At 40.1% G+C, this 22,220-nt stretch overlaps 2 protein-coding genes and 1 long non-coding RNA gene across 3 annotated transcripts; 2 read left to right on the forward strand and 1 right to left on the reverse strand.

Annotated features, from left to right (window-relative positions):
• Nucleotides 1-1,895: 1,895 nt before the first annotated feature.
• Nucleotides 1,896-3,215, forward strand: LOC118563684 (trace amine-associated receptor 13c-like). Its single transcript, XM_036138907.1, has 2 exons — nt 1,896-2,069; nt 2,275-3,215. Exons 1-2 carry the CDS (start codon nt 1,897-1,899, stop codon nt 3,089-3,091), a joined length of 990 nt encoding a protein of 329 aa, XP_035994800.1. The 5' UTR covers nt 1,896; the 3' UTR covers nt 3,092-3,215.
• An 8,168-nt stretch (nt 3,216-11,383) lies between these two features.
• LOC118563687 lies at nt 11,384-12,069 on the reverse strand. The gene is made up of 2 exons (XR_004931352.1): nt 11,568-12,069; nt 11,384-11,497 (listed from the first exon to the last, which is right to left on the reverse strand). It is a non-coding gene; the product is annotated as an uncharacterized LOC118563687 (long non-coding RNA).
• A 2,028-nt stretch (nt 12,070-14,097) lies between these two features.
• Nucleotides 14,098-15,404, forward strand: LOC105922514 (trace amine-associated receptor 13c-like). The gene is made up of 2 exons (XM_012858405.2): nt 14,098-14,270; nt 14,376-15,404. Exons 1-2 carry the CDS (start codon nt 14,098-14,100, stop codon nt 15,190-15,192), a joined length of 990 nt encoding a protein of 329 aa, XP_012713859.1. The 3' UTR covers nt 15,193-15,404.
• The last annotated feature ends 6,816 nt before the right edge of the window (nt 15,405-22,220 follow it).

The raw sequence follows: 22,220 nt of genomic DNA on the forward strand, positions 1-22,220 counted from the left end.
CTCCGGCAAATCAATCATATCACCGCGATTACCACCTCCCGCTGTTACCAGACGTCCAGAGGAGTCACAATACGTATTGAGCTTTATATTTAATAAACTTGTTAAAATCTCGGATCTCTGCCTCCTCAGTGTGTTCTGCATGTGGGTCAAAAGAGTTGGTACCATGACATTCTGTTTATAAGTTTCGTTCTAATAAACAGGAACGCTGCCTTGCGCTTGAATTCAGGTGCGCAAAATTATGTTGCATGTAATTTAGGTGCACACTTTTAAGGGTCATTTTAAGGAACTTGTAACAGCGGGGCTTCAGCTCAGATTCGTTCATCCTGTTCCCTTTAAAGGAGCCATTTACAAGCTTTATTTATGCATTTTTCCCACCGTGCAGCACACCAATTGGGGGAAAATCTGTCCACCTCACCTTCTCAATCCGGTATTATTAAGTATAAATTATGCTGTTACCAGCCTTTACCAAAAAAAGTATTTTTTTCCATTGTCACTTAGTAAAAAAGTAGGATGGACAGTTAATCATTGCATCCCTGGATCCACTCATGTCTGCTGAACATCAAGCCGAAGGAAGTATTTATCTTATCTATCTAGTGGCCACGACTTACTAAAGCGTGGCCACAGTTTATCCATCTCCTTGCCACGAATTAGTAAATTGTGGCCACAAATTAGTAAATTGTGGCCAGGAATTAGTAAATCGTGGCCACGACTTAACATCTTTAAAAAAAAATTCTGTCCATGTGACAACAGGGGATCCGTAACAGAAATGAAAGAGGGCTGTGTTTGTTCTCACCATGATTCAAAAGGGGGGGGGGTACATGTCTCAGCCATACACGCCCATGTGCTCCACCATTGCTCTAAGACTCATGTCACCAAATGGACCAAATCTTCCTGGATTCTCTTCATTCTTCCTCAGCTTCTATCATCTGCTTTGTATGAGTAAAACCAGATTACTAACTCATATAATTCAATATTCCTCTGATCATTCTTTCCATTTAGCTTTCACTCTTTCCCTCGCTGTGAACCTCAAGCCGTGTTAAAGGCACTCCCTGGACCTAGACCTTACCATCAATTCCAAGCTAACCTATGAACGGGCTCCAGACTTACTTGTTTTGGATAACATAAACTTGTATGTACGCAGACATTTTAAAACATGCTACTTTTCCAATAATTCTGACGATCTGGTAATAAGTTAAACAAAAAGATTAGACAACTCTAAAGTACTCATACATCTAGTTGAATGCTAACTAGCTTATTAGTTGTAGACAGAGTGAGGAGTTTACAGGAGGAGGATTTAACTCACTTAGCATTATTTCTTGTCATATACAGACAGAAATACAATACATATATTTGACTTGGAAAAAGTTTCTCCCTCTTGTGTTCACATCCCTTTCATCTTCTAACAATCAGCACACAAGAGTAAGTGGCAGTGTTAACTTGTAAAAACAGCATTTGAAAGCTGCAAAGAATTTCACTGATTTTACTCTAATCTATAGTAATACGATCTGTTGTGGTGAGGTATCTTAACTCCTTCATTTTTGGTAACAGCATCCAATAAGTTTTGTATAATGAATTAAAAAAGTAACTTTTCACATTGACCTTTATTAAATAACTGCCTTTTCCACAAACAAATAGCAGGTCCAGAAGGAACCTATTCGAGGTACTTGATAAAAACAGTTTGATGTGTACAGAATGTTAAACATATATAAAAAGTCTGTTGTATGAAAGTAAATCTGTTTGGAGCTAACTAAGCTGTTTTAGGATTCTAATAACAGATCTGCTAGATGATCCAAGAGTGACTGAAGGAAATAAGGAGGAGTCAGTTAGTCAACTGATCCTTCTTAACACATTTGTTTGATATCGGCAAGAGGTACTGGTCTCTGCTAATCACTGAAGATGAAGACTCAGGACAGTGCAGACCTCTGCTACCCACACCTCTACAATAACTCCTGCAAAAAGCCTACATCTCTCTGGACTGAAGTTGTCCTGGTTCAGATCATATTGTCAGTCATCTCTCTGATCACCGTGGCTCTCAACTTACTCGTCATCATCTCAGTCTCCCACTTCAGGCAGATATTTATTTTTTACATTTCTTTCTTTTTAAATCTGATTTATCAAACCTTTGAAACAGATGTTTCTTAACTAATTATTTGTTCCAGATGGAATTAGATTCATAATATTTTTTGGAAATATAGACAATTTGTTATTTTTTTTACTGTAAAAATTTATTTTTTGGAGAAAAGGTTTAATGAAATATTTTCCCCTCCCTTCCAGGGAGCTCCACACACCGACTAACATCCTCCTCCTCTCTCTGGCTGTGTCAGATTTGCTCGTGGGGTTCATATCAATGCCAGGGGAAATCTACCGAAACACAAGCTGCTGGTTTCTTGGTGATAATATTTGTTTTCTATATATTTACTTGTGCTTCATCATCACCGCTGCCTCAGTAGGCGATATGGTGCTCATATCAATTGATCGTTATGTGGCTATTTGTGATCCTCTGCATTACCAAACTAGAGTCACAGGGAGAAGAGTCAAAGTCTGTATCTGTCTGTGTTGGCTCTGTTCAATTGTCTACTGCATTATATTTGTAAAAGATGATCTGATTCAGACAGGACGGAATAACTCCTGCTATGGGGAGTGTGTAACTGCTGTTGACTTCATTACAGCAACTTTTGATCTTTTTATAACCTTTATTGCTCCAATTACCATCATCATAGTCCTATACATGAGAGTATTTGTGGTAGCTGTGTCACAGGCTCGTGCCATGCGCACTCAGGTCACAGCCGTCAAACTGCCTCTTTCAGTTACAACAACAGCAGACAAATCTGAGCTGAAAGCAGCCAGGACTCTTGGTGTTCTTGTACTGTTTTTCCTGTTATGTTTTTGTCCATATTACTGCCTTTCTCTTGCAGGAGAAGACTTGTTCAGTAGTACTACTGCATTTGCTGTGTATTATCTGTTCTTCTTTAACTCTTGTATAAACCCGATGATTTATGCCCTGTTCTATCCTTGGATCAGAAAAACTGCAAAACTCATTGTCACCTTAAAGATACTGAAGCCAGGCTCCTGTGAGGCCCAAATATTGTGAAAAATATTAGAACTTTGCAAAAAGATAAAGAAATTGTTTTCGATAATGCATGTATGCTAGTATTTTATACATCCTATTGTGGCATTTTGGGCATACATGCATCAGGGAAGCTTTGCGGTTCAAGAAGGATATCTGGATTGTGTGTGTGTGTGTGTGTGTGTGTGTGTGTGTGTGTGTGTGTGTGTGTGTGTGTGTGTGTGTGTGTGTGTGTGTGTGTGTACATGAAGCACGTAGAATTTGGAAAGGTAAAAATAAAGGAAAATTATATACTGGTTTAATATAGAGTGTAATAATATCTATGAAGTTGATTGCAAAGAAATACTATTTTAACTCTGACTGTATGATTGCTGTTTAGTTGTTTTTACTTAATCTAGTCTAATCACTAATTCTGCTTCTGAAGTCATACAACTGTTCAAAGATCAGATCTCGATTGGTTTAAGAAAATTAACCAGTTCTGTACTTTTGCCAACATATCTATATATTCATAAATATGAAAAATGATTTTCTTTGTCAGATTGATTTTAGTTGACATATAAATGTTCAGCTTTATTTGCTAATATCTCAATATCTTATAATTTTAGCAGGAAATGAAATATGTCTGCAATTTAACAGCTCATGAATAACAAATTATTTTTCTACAAGGACAACTTTTCAATATTAGGATCCCCAGGGGTGTGATCAGTTATGTTAGCTCCCTCAGGATCCTGTTGCACCTTTATATACATAGTTCACACCTAACCTTGTGTTTTTCACCAGTTTAGTTCTGTTGAGTATTTATGTTTGTTGTGAAATCAGCCAATAGGAAAATAACAGTAAGACTCTAAGGCTGAAGCCACAAGGAATGTGAGATTGTTACCGAATCAGCCCTCTCCAAGTTACTGTCCCCTCACAGCAGGGTGCCCACTCTATAAAGCCTAGCCCCCCAATAAAATCTATGTCTTTCGCCAGCTGTTCTTCTGCAGCACAGGAGAGACCCTTTCATCTTTCTCTTTTCCATGGGCCCTCGTGAGGAGAAGATCTGCACTAGAGAGACTTGTAAAGGGACCATGGGCCTAAATGAAGTTCAGAGACCTGCCACATGGGCACAGGCCAGAATCAAAGCTAGGTACAGCCTGTTTTCTTCAACATTGAAACTTAAGCAGCCAACCACCATGGAAAAAGACTGTTTGTAATCTTTCCTCAGCTTTGCAGGAGAAACGCTGTGCGGAGGCCCTCACGGAAATTTCAAGGAAATCCTTCAGAATCCCATGCTCCACAGGACAAGTGAAGACCACCCGAGATCCAGGAGGTTAAGACATGGAGGTCACAGGCAAAGCTACCTTCAAAACGATGCTATCCTTATGTGTTTTGGGTGTGTTTTAAAACTATGTCAACACCAAGCTAATAAAGCAACACCGGTATCAGCACTCATTCAAACAATCTTATGGCATGCACGCCTTCCAACATTTATAGACGCCCTCTGCTAGCATCTGTGGTGCCATTTATAACGTTACACAGTCAAAAATTAACAACAGTAATTTGGGATTTATAGCCTGTCAAGATAATAATAATAATAATAATAATAATAATAATAATAATAATAATAATAATAATAATAAATTTTATTTCAAGTGCTTTTCAAAAGACTCAAGGACACTGTACAGTGTTGTACAATTATACACTGTTTAAAGTTATTTAATGTTTCATAAATAACTCTCTGTCTGTTAAGTATTGTCTCGTGATAATCAGCTCTTAAGCTGATATCAAGACAATGGTTGGAAGGGATGAATTCGAGCATTAGCGACCTTTTAACAGCAAAACCTGCACACACATAGAATATTTTATTAAACTTTATTAAACATTAAAAAATGGTGTTACACAATTCTGTTCCGTCCTCTGCCACTAGGTGGTCCAAGTGCACTGGCTGGACAGACTTGCCCATCTCCTCCGCTTATACAGCTGCGATCTAATCTTGTTTACATGAAATAAGCCTGCTCGCGAGCAGGTTCAAGCTTGCGCACATGTTGCTATGACAACAAGTGCAGGATGAGTTTCGAAGAACCAAACGATCCAAGATCATGCCAAATCGTCAACAATCAAATCCAGCTAACTTAGCGACGTACGAAGAACGGACCCCTGGTTCACTGCAGATCTGATTAACAAAAACATGGAATGGAGTTAAAACATTTGCTATGTATTTCAATCCATTCACAATGCAAAGCCCAAGTTAAACAAAACATTATTTGTTGAAATAATATTCTGAGGACCGGTTTGTCCTGTAAAATCATTTAATTCAGAATCGCTTGCTGTTGTTTATGCAATTCTACCTCCGCCCGCCAGGGGGCGCTACAGCCATCGTTGCTAACCTGGTTAAAATCTATAGTTATCAAAATTGTCTTGAAAACCGGCATTAATATACCATATTGATGCGGGAGTAAGGCTCATAACACCATCGGAGGATGGCGGAGCAGAACAGTTACGCTTTATGCTTTAAAACATACTCCTTTTGAAATGTCCAAAACCGGATGTTAGCAAGGCTAATAGCATGTTGGCTAGCGGATGCTCGGCGCTAACAAATGAAAGCTTTTGCTTTATTTTTAGTCCTAATAAGTGGCTGGATAACGTAAACATTAATGTCCCATCAATGTATGAAACCCTTGTGGAGGTAACCTTGTTATAACCAAAGAAAGATACACTCAAATTATATTAGCAATACCATGAAACAAAGGCTACCATGAGCTATTTCGTTAGCCCTTTGTTCTAAAGCACCATGTGTACAAACGGCTTACAAAAAATTTCCCAATAAACATTTTACTTCACCCTCAGCCCGCTGCCCTAACCTCTGTCTCATGTCAGTTCTGTCCAGCTTTGGCCATAGACCCTTTTCACATGACGTCACTCAACTTCCGTTTTGAAGCGGAGCAGGGTATCTTTACTTCCGGCTACATGCTTTTACATAGAAAATTCGGGAGGTGAAGAGGTGTTTCACTGATAATCAGCGCGATTTCATAAGGTAAGACTGAGACCACAATGTGTCGCATTGACTATCTTTATTTTCCTTAGTATTTGTAGCGATCATTGCTGTTATATAGATGCTTTGATCGGGACAGTAACATGAAGATCAAAGCTAACATGCAGCAGCTTGTTAGCTTACCTTACCAAACTTTTACCTATCAGTAATCAGCGTGATTTCATTAGGTAAGACTGAGAGCACAATATTAAACGTGTCTTATTGACTATCTTTATTTTCCTTAGTATTGGTAGCGATCATTGCTGTTATAAAGATGCTTTGATTGGGACAGTAACATGAAGATCAAAGCTAACATGGAGCAGCTTGTTAGCTTACTTTACCTGTCATTAATCTGATGTAGATGTTATAAAATGATTACTGTAGCTTTGCTATTATAGAAATAAATCTTGTTCACTGAGTGAAAAAAGAGACATTTATCTGCTACATTGTTCCCTTTACTTGATTATGGTGACGTGTTATATATATAATTGCAGTCACTGAATTAAAAAGATCTTATTCCATTTGAATCTTTTTGTTCATTCCTAAAAAAAATTACCGTGGGTCTATTGGACAGTACTTCTGTTTCTGAATTTTCTGTGTATTATAATGAATTTTCTTCATAATATTATTAGCACTTATATTAATGCACTTTTTTTTAGTTTTTGTGCAAAATACTGTATATTTTAAGTAGAAGCCTGAAATTGTTTTTATTATACTGTATTAGTAATGACATGTGCTGCTGACCTCTTAGTCAGATCAACCTTTAAAAAAGAGATCTTAATCTCAATGGGAGTTTATCTGGTTAAATAAAGGTTTTAAAAAGTATTATAGTTAATCTATTTTTTTCTCCCCTTGTGTCCATCTCTCAGCAGCATCATATCCACCAAGCATGGCACAATCACAGAGAAACCGCTACTGCAGTGTCCCACAGTGTTCGAACAACAAAAAAAACTTTCCATATCTCAGTGTTCATGACTTCCCGGCTGATGCTGAGACTGGAGCCCGTTGGGTGACGGCAATAAGAAGAGACGAGGGGCCAAATTTTAAAACCACACACAAGGGACTTAAAATGAAAGTCTTTATTGAAGGTTTGATGGGATGGAGGGTGATGTAACCAGCGAGGTAGAACTGCACGGGAACAGGGTGATGGTGTTGGCAGGAGCTGACGGACCGGAGAGAGACTTCTTGTAACCAGGATCAGGCAGCAGGGTCCACACCTCGGCAGAGAATTGACAGTTCAGGGGAGAACCCACCAGAGCTCGGCAGCAGGCTCTTCTGTAAGGCAGAGGGGAACCGAAGCAAGGCAGCAGGATAAACAGGACAGGTAAAAGGTAAAATGGACAGAGCTGCTATGAAGTATCTATGTAATAAATAACTAAAATATATGAAGTGTGATGTCTGAAGTTTTTTTAAATCCATGTTTTTTTGGTCAGTTCCTGAAAAATAACAGTATAGGACACAAGGGGTTTGCCCCGACAGCAGCATAATCCATAAATACTATAGTGAACTGATTATTAGTGTGCATGCAGTGTGCTTGCAACATTATTGACAGCGTCTTTCTCAGTCTATGATGTCCTAAACTATCACAGTTTTAACAGGAATGGGCAGAATTATTTTATTAATTGAGGCTCCAGATCTACTGACGAGACTGAGAAACACACTGAACCCACAGAGGAATTTTGAGGGATACTGCAAAAGTCTGCAACCTCAGTAAAATACTACACAAAAAAAAAAAACGGGAGGGAATGAGGCTCCTCATTTTTATTCATAGAGCTGTGACCAAGTGGCCAACAGCATTGACACTGTTCCAAAACAAAGTAAGAAAAGGCTCAACATTATACATCAACTATATCCCTGGTGTGACTCATTGACTAAAAGCTGTGAAACAGAATAGCTGATATAGCAATAAAGCTAGCGTAGCAATATAATGGAGAAATAGAAAACTAATAGATGACAAAAGTCCTGTTGGTAGCATAGCTACCATTTACCATTATCCTAGCATCTATGCTAACAACAGAGCTAAGAAGACAAAGCTCTTACCTTCATAATCGAAAAGGTACTGTTCCACAAAGAACTTGTCATCTTTGTCGAGTTTGGAGGCTGGTGTGGCCGGAAGCTTTTGTGCCAGTCTGTGCACGTCTCCCAAACGAAATTTGGGTAGATTGGTGAGGGACTGTGTGAATTCCCTATGTAAAAACACTGCTCGCGGAGAAAGCGGAAGTAAAGATACCCTGCTTCACCGCAGAACGGAAGTTGCATGACGTCACTGTGAAAAGGGTCTATTCACGGGAGGAGCGTTGAAGGAGGGAAGTTGTTGGCGGGCTAGCGTCAGCTCTGTAGCATAAGCTAACAGCGTTGTCGGGGTCAGAGTTCTGGTCCCTGCGGCGTTCTATGACCCTGGTTGCAGTCACGATTTAAGCAGATTTCTCCTCGGCATGGGGAGTCTGTTTTTACGGTTATGACAAACTTTACTTCCATAAAGGTTTTATCAGAGCTCTCAACTCTCACGCAATAATCGTGTGACACACGCATTTCCCTGACTTCACACACACACACGCCACACAATGCATTTCTCACGCATAAAAATACCAATGAACCATATGGACCGCGGATGATCCGTTCACAGCACTGTCCCTCCAGAACTCAGTCTAAACTAAGTCTAATCAGTAATTATTTCTGCTGCAGTTCATGTTAACAGAGCAGCAGGAAGAGCGATCAGAGTTATAAATAATTTTGGTCTTATCCAGTGGTGAAAGTATAAGCCGGTACAGTCCGGTACTGCCTATGCAGGAGGCAAGGGGGAAAACGGCTTCAGGGGCTTCAGCTCAGACCCGTGATTCTTCCTGTTCCCTCTAAAAGAGCCTTTTACGCTCTTTATTTTTGCATTTTTCCACTGTTTATTCCCCGCACGCAGCGCACCAATGGGGGAACAAATCCACCCACCTCACCGCCTCAAATTGGTATCATTAAGTATAAATTATGCTGGAATCAGACATTATCAACAAAAAAGTGTTTTTTTTTTTCTAGTCACTTACCAACCAGTGACACGCAGAGCTTAAAAAGCTGTGCATATACTGATAGAATCTGGGGTTGCGATGCATAAAAAGTGCTATATTTCCTACTATTAGTGGGCTAAAAGCCAAGCAGAATGTAATCATTCCGTCCGATCAGACCACAAACAAAACATACTCTAAGACAGCTTCAAACACAGCCTTAGGTGTGCGTAATCATGGACTAGAGCGCCCTGCGCCATAGAGGAGATATAATGTCTGGTCAGGGCGGAGGTTGAGATGAGAAACCTGTCGCTGTGAAAGATGACGACAAAGGTTTGAAACTGTAACAGGCTAGAAGTTCATGGAGTTGAAAAGAGGGAAAACATCAGGATCATTTGTAACAACAGACCATGAACCCCTGTGTGCTTCAAGTGTTGCAGCTGGGGGAAAATCTCGGATCATATAGGCTTGATGAAACTAAACCTAATTCACCAATGAGGACATAGACTTACATTGATGTTATGCCAGAAGCTGTTTGAATATGCTTATTATTATTATTATTATTATTATTATTATTAATTATAATTTGGTGTTATAATTTAAGTAATAAGTCATTCAACTCAAAATTCCGCTATAACAAAATATAGTTCAAATGGTGGTGATATTAGGATAGAAGCTCGTAATGATTTATACTACTAATGCATTAGTGAATTAGATGTTATGAACTCATTTATGCTGGAATAAATGGTCCGGTCGGATTTTAACCAAAGAGGTTTATCCGGCAGACTGTGATAACCTCAATATAATTGCAATTAGAGTTTAAATACTCATTTCTTATCACCTATCCAATGATAATGTCTCTGTGTTAATATCAGATGTTAACTCCGATAGGAGGTAGCTCTGAATTCTGAATAACCATGCAACTGTGAATTGGATTGAACACAAAACAATTTCTATTCCGCAGTTGCTGTTTATTAAACCAAACATAATTCCAGTAATTCTCTGATTCAACAACCTTGGAAATCTTACTCACTACTAAAACTAAACATGCAAAATATATGTGGAAATAAAAGAACAAAACAAAAAACAATGGATTCAAATGAGCGGTTAGCAAATCTTAGTTCAACTCACAGTCGTTTAAACCTCACATTCAAGACGTCGGCATTTGTCGCAGCATTGAGAGGCAGGAACCCGCTTTGGGAATCCGGACGGACGCAGCAAGGCTCTGACAACAGCTAGGTCTAACTGGCTAGGCGACACTCTCCCAAGATGGGCGACTACAATGACGTATGATCTACCAATTTGCGTGATGTGTGAGGGGAGGTCCTAATGACGTAACCACGCTTACACTGATGGGGTAATACCTTGCTTCGAGAGGGCGCGGCTAACCGATGAGTTTAAAGAAAACCGCAAACTAAGTCTCACACAAAGCAAGCGCCTCAACTGATAAGGAGAGCAGAGAGAGAGGGGGGGGGAAAGATGAAAGAAAATGGGAAAAAGTTTACAGAAGGACCCACGGCGGTGTCATCACGGACCACAAATCAATCACAGCAAAAATCAATTGTAAAAAGGCATGCACAGACAAAGAAAATATTCAGCAAAATAAACCCAACTCTGTCTTGGAGTAAAAAGCACTAACCTAACCTCCTGACTCCTGCCCAGGCACAGCTTTATCACCTTAAGGTGAAAAAGAAATAAAAGGGGAGAACCCCGTTACTTTGAGGTGATTCAGGAGTGAAGTCCCAGCTCCGGGGCCTCGAGTGTCCTGGAGCTCTTGACGACTGCAGGTGCGCGCCGCAGTGGGAACGGGATGAGAAAGTCCCTCCGTCTCTCTCTGTCCGGGCTTCCAGACGCTTTGCTCGGCCCAGCAAAAGCGTAGTCCTCTTTCGATCACTGGGAGATAAGGCGGCTCCCAGTCTTTGATCAGAGGGAATTAAAAAGTACTTTTAAGTCGACCTCCTGTGTCAGCAAAGCAGGGAAAAAAGTTTGCTTCGAAAAATCTCGGTCCAGCGAGAAACTCGAGCACGTGGCGTGGGGAGGGGGGAGTTTGGAGTAGCAGCTGCGTGCCTTCCCTGACTGGCTGAATGCCAAGAAGAAGGGAGATTGTTGTGTGTGATCGAGTTTTATCTCTTTCCATAGTAACGTTATCTTGTTGCTATGGTCGGTGGCCATTTTGGGCCGCGTTGCATGATGGGAGTTGGTGGCGATTTTGATCAGATTGCACCATGGGAAATGCAGTCCGTCATGTCCTTGTCATGTTTGCCTTGAGATGTCGGGCCCACATGCAGAAAACACACTCGGAAACACAGGTCAGAATTCAAGGATTTATTATTGACACGGGAGCACACGGAGCGCAGCGGTAATCTGCGGGGCGGGAGACGATGACGGCTCGAACTATCCCGGGGGCCAAGGGACCGGACCAGTCTAGGAGGTAAGGGGAATGTGATTAGCAGAGGGTAAGAAATGGGAGATAAGACTATGAACGTAAGCTTACCACGAGGATTGGATAACCGAACGGGAGAGACGGTAGGAGGACTCAGCTGGATTGTCTTGAGCAGGCGTTCGGGTCGACGGAGAGCGGGGCGAGGGGGTCCGAGCAGCACCGAGGGCGTCCAGGGATCCAGAGCAGCGAGAGGAACCGGAGAGAGAGTTGGTGTGACTCGCGTCCAGAGCAGAGGTACGTCTGATCGAGTCGAGGAACTCTAGAGTCAAACTGGGTTCACGTAGACACAGGGGGAACCTTGAGAGAGAGAGCAAACGAAGGATTAGTCTCTGGGAACAAGGGTAGGCTAGAGGTCGAGGCTGTCACGCATACCGCAACGAAAACACTCTGGCGTCCTCTCGCTGTTCGGACGCAGTTCTTATAGAACGCTCAGATGCTGCCGAACGAGCTGCAGGTGTGCGCACTCCGCCCACCGTCCAACCACGAACACCTGTGAAGGAGCAGAGGTAACGGAGCTGGCAGCAAGCTGCACAGCCCTGCCAGCTGAGTCCTGACAGTCCTGAATTAATGCAATTCCGTCACGTCTGAGTTGGCATTACATTGATAAGCAAACCCATAGATTAATGATAATCAGGGGTGTTTTCACAGCCTGGATGTGAATCTGATAATTCATGCTGTGCCTTTTATAATCAGCTACAATGTTTTTGTTTGTTAAAGTTAGGAGAAAAAACATTGTTTTGGTGTCGAGTTGTTTTTGAAGAACCTCTGCTTGCAAAACAACCATATTTTCCCCTATTTAAAAACTAATAATATTCTCAACTCAACATTATGTATACAATCTAAAAACTAGTAATTCAAAACAGAATAAAAAGTTAAAGCCATCATAATGTAAAATAAAATGCAGATCCACAGCCAATCAATAAAAACTTCAAAAGCTAACATCTCAAGCTGGGTTTGAGGCCAAAAGAGAATATGTGTTTTAAGAGGACATTAAACACAAAAGGTGAAATGGCCTGCCTGATATGTAAAGCTACTTGAATCCAGAGTTGTGTGCAATGAAAGCAAAGTGTGGTTACCTCTTTGCACTCTTTGTTTTTTGGATGCCTAATAAAAACGGATCTGCCAACCTGAGCAAACAAGAGGGGGCGTGCATATGACGCAGGTCTGACACATACTGGAAAGCAAGGCCATGAAGATATTTAAAAACAAATAATAAAAATTTTAAAATCAATCTGAATGTGAACCAGTAGCCAAGTAATTGCTGCTAAAACTGGAGAAATGTGCTCTCATTTTCTGGTACCAGTTAGAAAAAGAGCAGTGGCATTTTGGACCAGTTGCAGTCAAGCCGCTAAAGTTTTATTAAGCCCAGTCAGTGCAATGCATTAATCTAAGCAAGTTGTAATTAAAGCACAGATAAAAAAAAATCTTTAGTCAGCTGTCTCAATTGGAAAAAGTTGGACCGGACCACAGATTTTAACTGTGCATCAAAGTTGAAAATATTCTCAAGTCTTACACTCAGGTCTGTAGCAGTCAGTGTCAGACACTGACTCTAAGGTCTCAGGTCAACACTGATGTTAGAAACATCAATGCACCCAATCAACATAAACTTTTGAGAAGTTTTTTTAGAGCAACTTTTTTACGTCATAAAAGTATTGTCTTCTGCTTAAAAAAGAAGGCTAAACAATGGTTTCTTATACCTGACTCCCAAGGAACAGGGTAAAGAGAGAAGAAGAAGAGATCAAGCATGGAGCCTTGAGGCACGCTGCATGAGTGGTACTCTTTAATAAAATAAAATAAAAAAGCAGTTTTACATTCTTTAAAAAAAGTGTCTAATAATACTGGCAGGCACTTAAAACTACTTTATTACTTTATTCAGTGATAATTTGTACATTTGAAAAGTTGTGTGTTTTTTTCTGTTTCAACCCAATAGCTGAACAATAATGTATTGATAGTTCTCTTTGACTTTTTAACAAAAGTAAAACATGTCGACTTCCATGTCTAGTCAGTTAAAAATGAGACGAAGTTGACTGGACCTGCTCTTCAAGCGTCCAGACAGGGAATTCTGGGAATCATTCTTATAATGGTTTTCAATCACTTTATTTGTTTTTGTGTGTGTACGTAGTTCCTTAGCTTCTATTTTATCTTGATTTTGCTTAATAGTTTTAGTTAAGTTTCACTAGCCTAGTAGAGAGGATTTATTGATTGAAATATTGTGTTAATTTAGATAAACAGCATTTTATAGTTGTGTTCTCTGGATGTTCATTTATTTCTGTTAATACATTGTTGAACCTGAAGAAAAGTTGTCACTCTTTTATTCTACTGTATATGTGTGCAGAGTTTACTGTTAAAAGAATGCCAGCGCTCGAATAATTCCTTTCAACTATTGTCCTAATATAAGCTGTTTGGGCTGATATTCACCGGACAATAGCTAATAGACCAAGTCTTATTTATTAAACATTGAATAACTAAACAACAGTGTGTAATAATAGCATAACACAACTGTGACCTGTAGAGACCAGAGAAAATATATAAAGCAAGCCAACACAGAAAGCTCTGGTCAGAGAACAGCAGACATCTAACGATGGCAACACAGGAAGAGGCGGAACTCTGTTTTCCACAACTACTCAACAGCTCCTGCAGGAAGCTAACACTTCACTGGTCTAAAGCTGTGCTTCTAAACACTGTGCTGTCATTCATCTCGCTGTCCACTGTGGCTCTCAACCTGCTCATCATCATTTCAATCTCCCACTTCAGGCAAAGATTAAAGCAGATTAATTCTTGCTGTTTATAAATGTAAACAGATATGTTTATATTAATCTATTTTTACAGGGTATTTGTCTTTTTTATGTCTTATTCTAGGAATCTTCACACCACCACTAACATCCTGCTCCTTTCATTGGCTGTGTCAGATTTCCTTGTCGGTCTTCTGTTGATGCCTGGAGAAATCTTTAGAAGCACAGCTTGCTGGTTTCTTGGAGATATCATATGTTCTCTCTATTGTTACCTGGTCTGTCAAATTGTCTCAGGTTCCATTGGAAGCATTATTCTCATATCATTTGACCGTTATGTGGCTATTTTTCACCCTCTGCATTATGCCACCAGAATCACTTTAGGAAGAGTCAGGGGCTGCGTTGTTCTATGTTGGCTTGGTGCTGCTTTTTACAGCATTTTTTACATGAGGGAGGTGCTGACTGAACCAGGCAAGAGCAAATCCTGCTTTGGAGAATGTACATTTGTAATAAGCTATGTGACGGGAACTGTTGACCTTATTTTGAATTTTATATTTCCAGTTTCAACTATCATACTTATGTATGTGAGAATATTTGTGGTGGCTGTGTCTCAAGCCCGTGCCATGCGCTCTCACATAACAGCCATCACACGTCATCGTTCAGTAAACGTAGCAACAAAAAGATCAGAGTTAAAAGCAGCAAGAACTCTGGGTGTTCTCATTTTTGTATATCTAATATGTTATTGCCCATATTATAGTTTCTCCCTCATTGAGATAAATGTGACCAGTACTGCATATGCATCATTTTTGATCTTTCTCTTTTATTTTAACTCCTGTCTAAATCCTGTCATATATGCCCTCTTCTACCCCTGGTTCAGAAAAGCTATCAAGCTCATTGTCACTCTGCAGATACTACAGCCTGACTCCGGTGAGACCATCATACTGTAGAGACACTTCAAGCGCTCTTTTCAAATCTATTGTAAATGAAATTGATGTATACAAAAGTTGCAAAACAGGACATTCAGTTCTAAATGAGATGAGGCAAAATTTGCTAATTTGAAATGTAGGCTTAATGAAAAGCATGTTTACTTGCTCTGTTTAATTCTTGCTCTAAGGTTAATCTTATCAAAAGGAACCTTTATTCTGACAAACGAGCATTATTGGAACCCAATCTAATTTATTGTATGTATGTATGTATGTATGTATGTATGTATGTATGTATGTATGTATGTATGTATGTATGTATTTATTTATGTGTGTGTGTGTGTGTGTGTGTGTGTGTGTGTGTGTGTGTGTATGTATGTATGTATGTATGTATGTATGTGTCTTTGTACAATGTACACATGCTAAACTACTACATTTACTACATTTTAATCAGATTAATACTTGTTAGAAACAAAACTGAGAGACAACAAACATCAGCATGACAAAAATACTATGTAAAACAGAACACTGTCATGGTTGTTGCCTCTGGTACCTTCCAGTGATTCCTCAATCTTTTCTGTGAAACAGTGAAAATACATTTTTGCCGCTTTAATAATTTTACACTCTGACTACACTCTATCTAAATAGATAGTGGTTGTTCTTCAGTTTTCTGCCTGCCAAATGTCTATTTTAAATAAAAAGATATTACACACTATATTTGGGCTTGAATATATTACAAGTTTTGAGTTAATGTGAGGTATTTTTTGTGCTAAACACTACGATGTGAACAAACTCAGTGTTACCATAACATAAGATGTCATGAGTTGAGAAAGAGCAGAACGGTTATGATGCATTAATCGTTGAAGCGGCAGATCAGCGAGATTTTTCTCACAGATGATGTCCACATAGCTATTTATTACTTCTGATAATTTTTTTTCGGTCTCCTACCCGCATCTCTCGTTTTTTGCGTTCGCAAAATTCATGGCATCAAAACGATCTCGCTAGGCCAGGGGTCGGCAACCTTTACCACTCAAAGAGCCATTTGGACCCGTTTCACACAGTAAAGAAAACACTGGGAGCCATAAAACCCTTTTGAAATTTTAAATTAAATCACACTGCATATAACACATTTTTTTTTGCAACACAATAGACCAGGAGCAGAACCAACGCATCTTTGCCTCTTTTATTTTTTATTTTTTATTTTTTTTTGTAGAAGTACAAAACTTCTATTGTTTCATGGAAATCATCAACTCTGCTAATGTCAGAGTTTTTATTTTGAATAAAGCTTGGTGCGAGTAAACGCACGTCATGGTTGGATTATTTGATTTTCATCCCATATAAACGTACTTTCGGAATACTTTTCTTTTTAATCTGAACACATTTTAATCACATCCAGGAAAGTTACGCACGTAAACGAGCTCCTGTCATTAACCAGCTAACAACCTAACAGCTGCATTAGCCTTCAGCTGCGCAGGACTCCGCTCACAGCCTCGAGCCAAGCGCAGTTCAGTTTTCCTCACTTTGAAAATTAACAAACGTCAGATATAGAAACGACTCTTACCCTGCTGTTTAGCTCTCTTCACCCTCATCAATGACTCCATGTTATTTTAGGTCCCTTGTCACCGTGGTCCCCTTGTCATTTGTAGAATTTACTACAAAAAAACAGCATCTGAAAATGCCGCCTTCTCTGCTTATTTCTCTCTGCAGCCACTCGCAAGCATTATTTCTTCTTCTTGAGTTTATTGGCAGTTGGCAAACATCTTTTCAGTGTGCATTACTGCCACCAACTGGTGAGGAGTGTTCGTCAGCCAGCATTGACGACTGCCTGCATGAGGACACAGCTCTGTGACATAATTGTTTTCAACAGCTGAGCCGCATCAGAGGCATCAAAGAGCCGCATGCGGCTCCGGAGCCGCGGGTTGCCGACCCCTGCGCTAGGCGAACTTTCCCAGTGACGTCACATCGTGAGTCGCAAACCTGGAAGACAGCACCCGCTATACTGTCTTAGTACTAAATCGATAACGTTGTTTTGCCTTCACGGCTTTTTTACAAGATGCCTCGTCGTTGTGTCACTATGTACTGTTCCCATGAAGATGGAAGATTGCATGAGTGGCCAAAAGACACACTTATAGCCCGTTTGTGGATCGTCATTTTAAAGACGACTGCCTCGGTGCTCCGGGGGAGGGGGTCTTTGACTCCATAGACGTGCCTACAGGGCAGCCATCTTGGGTCAGACCACAGATCAGATATCTGCTGTCAAAATGAGTAGGAGGCAGCTCAGATGTCATTTTAATCATATGTTCACAATGCTCGTGACCTTTCAGACAGATTACACATATTTATTCAGAACCAAATGTAATGCTCTGTTCTGGTTCATGATGTTGTTGTTGTTTTGGTTAAGTTACTTTCCTGCCTTAGGGTTTATTTCTGTTTCTAGTATTGGATTCAGGTTTAGCCTTTACTGTCTTAGTTATTTGGTCTTCTTTATTAGATTTGATTAAAGCTTGTTTCTGTTCAAGTCTTAGCCTTGTTTTCTATTTTGGGTTTTCTCATTATGGCTATTTTTACTCTGTAGTTGGTCATCTTAGTTTCTGTCCTATCAGCCTCTCTGACACTTCCCCTTCCTTGATCACTCTCACCTGTTCCTAGTTAATTAGAAGTCACTTGGTTTCACCTGTCCATCTGTCTATTTAAACCCTCCTCAGTTTTCTGTTTGTTTCTGGAACTTCTCACACACATGTTTGGTAAGAGCCCTTCAGCTTTTGTATTTATTCTGAGTACCTGACCAGTTTCTCTGTTTTTTGAGTCTGTCCCAGTTTTTGTTGTCACCTGGATGTTTGCCCTGTGCACCTTTTTGGATTGTTTTTGTCTGCCTTCTTGACCCATCATCTCCTTAATAAATCCCATCAAGTATTATTTTTTGTGTCTGGCTGAATACCGGGTTCATCTCCTCACAATTCATTACACCAAAACTATTTAAATTTAAGTCAAACTGGATGAAAAATGTACACGCACTTACATATTAATCTAATATACACACAAATTATACACACATAAATCTCTATTTCTTCCTATATATATATATATATATATATATATATATATATATATATATATATATATAGCATGAGGATTATCTATCATACAATCTTACTTATGGAAGGTAATTCCCCAGGATCTGGTTCCTAGTGTCCTTTTATTTGCGTACCCATAAGCGGAGTAGAAGTCAGGGTTCCTGGAACGTAGTTCTGGAAGTTTGCTAACTGTCAATACAAAATCTAAATTATTTAAGTTAGACAATCATTTAATTCAATCAATTGGTCCCATCTATTATATCCTAATATCTATTCCTCAAATTCTCTGATCCCAGTATTTTTTTTAATCGAAAAATCTTCTTTTTCCCCTCAATACTATTTAGCTTATAAACCACATTCTCAAATTAAAATTCATATTGAATACAAATAAATCATCTTACATACTTCCCCCTCTGTAAATGAAATGTCCTCATTTCAAATTAAGTTGTTATACACATAAAAAACAATAATTTCACCAAAACATAAACTGTTTAAACTGTGTCATCCGGAGCTCTTATCACCTGATGGTTGCAAAACAAAGGACATAAACTCAGAATAATGCCCCATCAGAATCAGAATCAAGTTTAATCGCCAAGTAAGTTTGCACTTACAATGAATTTGACTTGGTACTGATGGTGCAGACAAAAAACAAGAATACAGTAAAATAAGAAGTAAAAAGGATATATACACGGAAGCTGTATACACTCAGAGAACCAGGGAACCATTGCTGATGTGCTGTGAATATGTTAATATGGAGAACAACTGTCAACATTTTTTTTTTATAACAGTAGTCGTGGCTTCCAAACCATATGCCCACACCTGGTCATAACTACACCCCCAGTGGGTGACAATTTGGGAGGTGGTAGTGCAGGCTGATGGGAGACAAGTCCAGTTTGGATCCGTGGCGAAGATGACAACGACCTAGCAGTTTCTGCTGCCTGAGGTGTAGCTGTTTGGCCAAAGACCCAGGGCAATGAACCCGACAAAGCGGTATACCTCGGCAGTGTGTCCCTGTTTGGTGGAAATACAGATTGAGTGACATCTATTGGTGATGTGTCAGGGGAGCTACGGTAAGGTTTTAGACAATCATAGTGAATGACTTTGGTCGCAGCCTGAGGATATTTCACATCCACCAGCTTGTAAAGGAGCACCTTTTCATCCACAGATACAACCTTATATGGTCCAGTCCAGTTTGGGAAAAGATTCTGTCTTTGTGTGGCGGGGTCATCTACCCATACCAGATCACCACAAGCATAAGGCCTAAACCTTGTGTCCTTATTGTAATAGTACTCTTGTTTTTGCCTTTGTTCTTCGCGATGGAGAAGAACAGTCTCAAAAGCAGCTGAACCATAGTTCTGTGGGCAATCAGAAACCTTTGGTGATGAAACATGAACAGTAGCAGGTAGTCGGGGTTCCCTACCATGAACCAGGAAATACGGTGAGTACCCTGTGCTCGAGTGAGGAGTGGAGTTGAAAGAAAGTACTACAGCAGGGAGATGGTGATCCCATTCACCTCCATAGTCCTGAATGAGTCGAGCCAACTGTTCTTTCAGAGTCCGATTAAACCGTTCAACCATACGATTCCCTCTGGGGTGATATAGGGAGGTTCTTTTCTTTGTCATCTGCAGTCTCTGACAAATGGTATGAATAATTTCAGACTCATATTGTTGTCCCTGATCTGACAACAGTTCCTCAGGAACACCATGTTCAGGAATATACCGTTCACAGAGTAACTGTGCGACGGTGGTAGCCTTTTGGTCAGACATAGCATAGGCGTTTACATACTTGGTAAAATGGTCCTGTACCACACGCACAAATCTGTTACCAAAAGAGGTAACCGGAAGTTCAGTAATGTCAGTACAAACTAACTGAAATACAGACTAACTGAAATACAGACTTACTGAAATGGTCTGCCAGTCTGAATAGATTGTAGAGGCGCTCTGTGTTTTGGCACAGCTTTTCTAGAAGCTTCACATGTCGTACACAGATTACAAAAGTTTTCAATGTCAGATCTCATTCCTGGCCAATAACACAATTTCAGTGCTTTCTTAAATGTATGCTCAGCACTGTAATGACCAGAACAAGGATTACCATGAAGAAAATGCATTGTTTCTGTAACAAGTGCAGATGGAATCAACACTTGCTAAACCTCGAGTTTCCCTGGTGCACTCTGACCTTCGCAACAAAGTAAGTCGTTACATAGTAATAACTTAGAAAACTGCCACAAAAGCTTTCTCTGAACTCTACCTTGTACCTGTCTGAGGTAGGGACATTTCTTGTTTCTTACCCAGGTATACACTTTAAAGAAAACAGGATCAGAGAGTTGCACAGATACAATGTCCATGTTATGATTGGATAATGTCTGCTGTAATGCGGCAAACCCCATATTCACCTGTGTCCTATCATTGTCCACACAACACACTTGTGGTACAACATTGGACATCGCTGAATGGTCAGGGTTGGAGTATGGCAACTCAGCCAGTGACACAGATCATTCTGTATCAACAGGAGAAGAGTGAACATCAGGCAGTGCTGAAACTGTCACCTTAGTTGAGTCCTGCTCCAATGGTATCCATGACATGGCATCAGCATTTGTGTGTTTCTTGCCATCTCTGTGGGTTATTGTCCATTGAAAAGGGTCTAACTCCAATGCCCAACGACCCCTGCGTCCGGTAGGGTCATGTGTGACATCCATCTTCCTTAAACTGAGCAAAGGACGATGATCAGTGATGATTGTAAAAGGATGCCAACTGAGGTAATGTTTAAAGTGTCTAATTGACCACACGATAGGATACAGTTCTTTGTCATATGTAGACCACTTTCTCTCTGTTTATGAAAGTACATGACTAGCAAAAGATACAACCCTTTCATGTCCCTGTTGTGTCTGAGACAGTACGGCACCAACTGCAAAATTAGATGCGTCTGTACTCAAAATGAAGGGTTGATCAAAGTTGGGAAATGCCATTATTTGAGGCAAAGTCATTGCATCTTTAAGTGCTTGAAAAGTAGCAGAACAGTCATCTGTCCATTCAAAAACAACCAGTTTTTGGGTAAGCCTACGCAGGGGCAGAGCAACAAAGGTATATTTATGTACAAATCGTCTGTAATATGAACACAGCCCCAAAAAAGCACGCACCTCTGTCGGTGAGCTTGGAACAGGCCAGTTTTTGATGCATTCAGTGTTTACTGGGTCCAACGGCAGTCCATCCCGACGAGACACAATGTGCCCCATGTACTTTACAGAAGGTTTGCAAAAGTCACATTTATTTGGGTTTTATTTAAACCTGCTTGTCAAAAACGAGTGAGAATGTCTGAGATTGTCAAGGTGATCTTCAAAGGTTTTCCCCATGCAAATGATGTCATCCAAATAAATGACACAGGTTGTCCTGTGAAGTCCTCTTAAAACAAGCTCAATGAGCCTTTGGAAGGTTGGAGGTAATTTCTTAAGCCCCATTGGCATGACCTTAAATTGGTACAAGCCGTCACCTGTCGTAAATACAGTCTTTTGTCGGTCTGCCGGATCCATTTGTACTTGCCAGTACCCACTAGACATTGCCATAGTAGAAAAGTACTGAGAAAGCGCAAACCAGAAAGCGCGTCTAGACTGTCATCAACTCTTGGTAAAGGATGAGCATTAGTAATGGTGAAATGGCGAAAATCTACACAAACCTGTAAGAGCCATCCTTCTTATTCACCATAACCACTGGGCTGTCCCAAGGGCTCGAACTGTCCTCTATCAAATCATGTGATTTAAGAGTTCCAACTTGTTGGCAAATTTCTACCTTCATGGCTGGAGAGGTGCAGTAAGCTCTCTTTGTGATTGGGGTGTCACAGTTTGTAGCGATTTTGTGTCACTATGTCAGTTCTGCCAAAGTCATGCGAGTGTTGACTAAACATATCTGCAAAGGAAGTCAAAGTCTCTGTCCGTTGTTTTTTCTGCAAAGGTGTCAGATCTGAGTCTGTACTATCTGCAAGAGG

Source organism: Fundulus heteroclitus, chromosome 7 (assembly GCF_011125445.2).
Source record: "Fundulus heteroclitus isolate FHET01 chromosome 7, MU-UCD_Fhet_4.1, whole genome shotgun sequence".
Taxonomy (NCBI): domain Eukaryota; kingdom Metazoa; phylum Chordata; class Actinopteri; order Cyprinodontiformes; family Fundulidae; genus Fundulus; species Fundulus heteroclitus.